This window comes from Pocillopora verrucosa, chromosome 8, assembly GCF_036669915.1.
Source record: "Pocillopora verrucosa isolate sample1 chromosome 8, ASM3666991v2, whole genome shotgun sequence".
NCBI classification, from domain to species: domain Eukaryota; kingdom Metazoa; phylum Cnidaria; class Anthozoa; order Scleractinia; family Pocilloporidae; genus Pocillopora; species Pocillopora verrucosa.
In genome coordinates, this window is record NC_089319.1 from 13,703,077 (window position 1) to 13,707,470 (window position 4,394).

Genomic DNA, 4,394 nt, shown 5'->3' on the forward strand with positions numbered 1-4,394 from the left:
TTTGGGTAGACTTCGGAATGGCGCTGGCCACACAATTTTCCTCTTCTTCACTATTTTTGGATGTCTAAGCAAGATGCTTGCTCAGAAGTCACGAACAGTTCAGTAACAATATGGCATTGATTGTGGCATTGAATGCAAAAGAAAAATATCGCAGACTAACAAGCAGCAAGTAGGTGACAGGTTCACATTCCACGTCTCAAACAAAATATTTGAATTCAGAAAACTTATTAAAATGATAATTTCTACTAATTCTCTTTGTTGGAGAAGTAATTTCAAAACCTCTTGCTTCGGATTTCATCAGGTTTCCAAACGCTCGAAAACTAGAAAGCCGTTCGGCCCGCGGCCTCGTGGTTTCAAATGTTTACTCGCGTTTTGAAACCTTATCGACCCTCGCACTCTTTTTCAAAATAGTACGTGAAAAATCAGACACCAAGTAGAATCATGTCTGCAAGATTGTAACGTAACAATAGGACAGGAACTACTTTTGCTTATGCAAAAATCATACATGGTCTGCCAAATCTAAAAATTATTTTTGTCGCTTTTCAAAAAGTTTCGCCACTGGATGGTTTTCCAACCGGGTTCAAACTCTCAACTGAATTTTATAATACATTTTTTATTCTATAAAAACGAGTCTTCATCTCGTTCTGGTCATGATTTTGTAGAAGAAACTTGCAATGATACCCCACCTCTTTCAGAGCGCATTAAAATCAAGAGAAAAATAACGTTTTTCCTCTTCCAGCTCCGTGATAATAAGACTAGTTTAACATAACTCGATTGACTCGTGTAGTTATGTATACTGAATTTGCTGAAATCGACCAAATACAGGACTTGGTCAGTTCAAATATTTTATTGATGCAGTACTGAGATAGTTTGATATTAAATTCATCCATTTTTTTTTGGGGGGGTGGGGGGGTGAGGGGTGGGGGAAATAAGAGTTTTGGAAACAAAAGTTGCAAAGTTTGCCACATGATACTCTTTGTCTTTCATATTCCTGTAATTTGATTGGTTGCTCTAAACAAGCCTTGAAATCTGATTGGTTGTTTTGTTTTTAGTGGCCTGCTTATTGGCTGGGAAAAAGATGCGATTTAAAGCAAAAATTGGTGCGATTCGTGAATAAATCGCACCAATTAGAGTCAATCAGATTACAGGGACCACCAGTGATTTCAAAATGGGTGTAATGAAAAGAGAAAATAAACAAAACAATTAAACTAGAGGAATTGGAATATAAAGGGACGTGTGCATCAAGTGTGAAAGATGGCAAGCTTCGCAGAGACTTCCAGACAGCAACATTTTGTCGATGTCGAGCATACGCCCCATGGTGCCAAGCCTAATCAAGTTCATGTCAATATTGGACCACCCATCAGTTGATGAGGGTTACACGTGAAGAGCCACGAGCCTCAAGGAGCATGGCACACAAGCTAAACTCGAAATGGTGCGAAAGAAAAATTCCCTCTGGTACCATAATGGCACAGCAAAAAAATGAGATAAATGCTTTTTGTGATACTATTGCGATATTCTTACGTTGTTCGCAATCAATGTCTCTTTGTCAATCGTCTTTCATCTAATCAACCAAGGTAAGCAAGATACAGCCTGCGCACGAGCTAACTCAGAATGCCCCACACTAAGAGTCCCTGCGTTTCTGCTGCGTGAAGCAACCAGGACTATGGATAACGCCCTAGATGGGAGGTAATTCTGTCAGAGCTAAGAATTTCCCTGCATCTAGTATAAGAAATCTTACCACTTCTCAGGGTATAGCTAGAATTACTAGGATGAAAAGTTAGAGGTCTAAATAAAGGAAGATTACTATTGCTGTCAATCCCAGAAAGGTTCAAATACCTTCTTAAGACACCGACAGGACAGTACTTAGATGTGGAAGCGCTAATACAGACATAATTCCCTTCCCTATAAATATCGGTTTTGCTTCGAGGCAAGAAAATCCTTATATAATCATTATGAAACTCATTCGATTCGATAATATTTCTGCAAAAATCGCTATCCAATGGGTTACAATCAAGACTAGGAACAAATGAATGTAGCCATTTAAGGGCGGCGTGGGTCAAAATTACAGAAGAACTGGAACTACAAGACTGTTGGACTTCGAACAAATAAAGAGATACGACACCTAAAGGAAAAGGTAGCTCAAAGCTTATTTGCTTGCTTTTACACCAATCCAAAAACTTCTTAATAAATCGCATATAGGATTTTGCTGTAGCATCTGCTCTGGATTTCAACATCACGTCTAAAACCTGATTGGCATTCAATGACGAAAGAACTGGGGAACCTTTCCATGACTTGCTTGAAGAAATTATCTGAAAAAACAAGAACACAACATACAAACTAAAAGGAACAAAACGCGCGCCCTTAGTGTAGTGACAATAAGATGGGAATCCCAAAGTGTCCAATGGATTATTGTTTGGGCCGGAGTCTGGGCCAGTGCCCTTAAAACAAGACACATTGCTAGGCCAGTACCACACGATGCAAATCATTGTTTCGGCCAGTGCCTCATGAAATCAAACCATTGCTTAGGCCAGTGCCAACACACTTGATTAACAAGTCCAAACTGTTACTCAGTAAATTCCATTCTTAAGGCGATAATATAGCCTATGAATTGGTGAGACCCTAACAGCGAATTATGATTTCTTCGATGAATAAGAACCTCCCTCCCAGCACGAATAACGTGGGCCACAAGAGAATCACCATATCTTTGCATAATTAATGCATAGTAATGAGCTGAAGGCCAGAAGGGTACAACAAGTGTACCAACGGCATACTGACACTTCATATAATGGAAAACACGTGGAACAATACCCACGGGTGGAACCACTAGACAATTTTCCCCGCCAAGAGGCTGAAAGAAGAAATCAACACCTGCAGTATTGGGATTCCAGAATCTTGAAAAGAATTTGGGGAGTTTGTGATTGTAATAATTGGCAAAACAATCAACAGTATGGGGCCCCCAACGTTCATCAAGAAATAGAAAAAATTCGTTGGTAATTTGCCAATCATCGGTATCAATTAATCGACTTCTATAGTCAGCTTGCTGATTCAAAGTACGTGGAATCCACTGGACCTCTAAATGAATCCCCGACTGGATACAAATACTGAAAATGCTCCGCGCGATCCTGTGCAGATCAAGTTTCATGCTGCCCACTTCAACAATCTTGGCAGCGGCTTGGCTGTCAGTATACCACTTAACGTGCGATCCTTTAATTACAGGGGCAAATGATTTCAATGAAAATTCAATAACAGATAACTCTCTCCATGTTGAGCTTCGCAAACTTTCGTTCTCCGTCCACAATTTGTGACACACAAAGTCATTGTTAAAGTCAATGAATGCACCGCCTCCAGTGGCGCTAGCATCTGAGTAAACAAAATAACTAGGATCTTTACTTACAAAGCAATATCTGCTGTTGAGGTTAATCAAATTATCTTTCCAAAAATATAATTCCTCTTTGCAATAATCATCAAGACAAAATACTGAATCCCAATTATCTACACACAAGGTAGACATAACGCAATGTCTGGTCATTATCCTACCAATGTTTCCAACCACAGGCGCAGTAGAGATAATTTGACCCGTGAAAGAAGCCAGCTCTCCAGCAGAAAGTTTAAAATCGGCCTCAATAATACGATCTATTGTGTTGGTAATCTTAGTAATTCTTCTCTCTACAATTCTTAGAGTACCCAATAAAGAATTCCAGGTTATACCTAACCAGTCCAAAGTTTGAGTAGGTTCCCATACCGATTTCTCTTCATTCACTACAAAACCCGCACCATACAAGTCCTGCCTTACGGTTTGGGCCTTAAGAAGACAACCTTCTTTGTCCTGAACTACCGCCCAACCATCATCTAAGAAAATAGCTATGCAAGTACCTTGTATTCTCCAATGTTTCTCTAAAGGTTTAAGAAGCTTTGTGAAAATATAGGGAGCTGTAGACAAACCAAACGGAAAAACGGTGAAAACGTAAAATACTTCGTTATTGGAATCTGGAGCACGCCAACAAAACCCCAAAAACGTTTGGTGATCCTGCGAAATTTCGATATGGTGATAGCCACTTTTCAAGTCAAAAGAAAACATGTACGAATCCTTGGCAAAATAAGCCATAGCAATTTTCCAATCCTCGTATTTGATTCTTTGTTTAATTAGGGACCTGTTAACGTGACGTAAATCAAGAATTAATCTCTTTTTGCCACATGACTGAATAGATACTGATAAGGGGTTGACAATAAAAGGTTGCTTATCAACCCTACAAACCCAACCTGAATTAACTAACTCAAGAACAGCTTGGTCAACGAAATTAGTATGAAGTCGAGCAGACTTATTATTCTTTAGCCTTACAGCTAATGGAAGGCTAGCAAATGGTAATTTGTAGCCCTTTTAAATAATAGTCAAA

General features: G+C 39.3%; 2 protein-coding genes across 3 annotated transcripts in view; both read right to left on the minus strand.

Annotated features, from left to right (window-relative positions):
- Positions 1–2,563: 2,563 nt before the first annotated feature.
- On the minus strand, positions 2,564–4,105 carry LOC131775147 (uncharacterized). The gene has a single exon (XM_066171164.1). It carries the CDS (start codon positions 4,103–4,105, stop codon positions 2,564–2,566), a length of 1,542 nt encoding a protein of 513 aa, XP_066027261.1.
- LOC136283128 (uncharacterized) overlaps positions 3,234–4,394 on the minus strand; it is a 2,346-nt gene continuing 1,185 nt past the window's right edge. The window contains exons 2-3 of one of the 2 annotated variants that reach the window (XR_010718577.1): positions 3,874–4,394; positions 3,234–3,360 (exon numbers count right to left, since the gene is read on the minus strand). The exon at positions 3,874–4,394 is cut by the window's right edge and continues 317 nt beyond it. Coding sequence is in view for 1 of the 2 variants with exons in the window: in XM_066171452.1 (XP_066027549.1) it covers positions 4,379–4,394 (16 nt within the window). In the remaining variant the exon portion in view is untranslated. Of the gene's footprint in view, positions 3,361–3,555 lie in introns of those variants that run through there. The other variant, XM_066171452.1, reaches the window with a different exon arrangement.

Excerpts from the sequence above, each read along its gene's own strand:
- LOC131775147 (XM_066171164.1), bottom strand. The coding sequence starts at position 4,105 with ATGGCTTATTTTGCCAAGGATTCGTACATGTTTTCTTTTGACTTGAAA.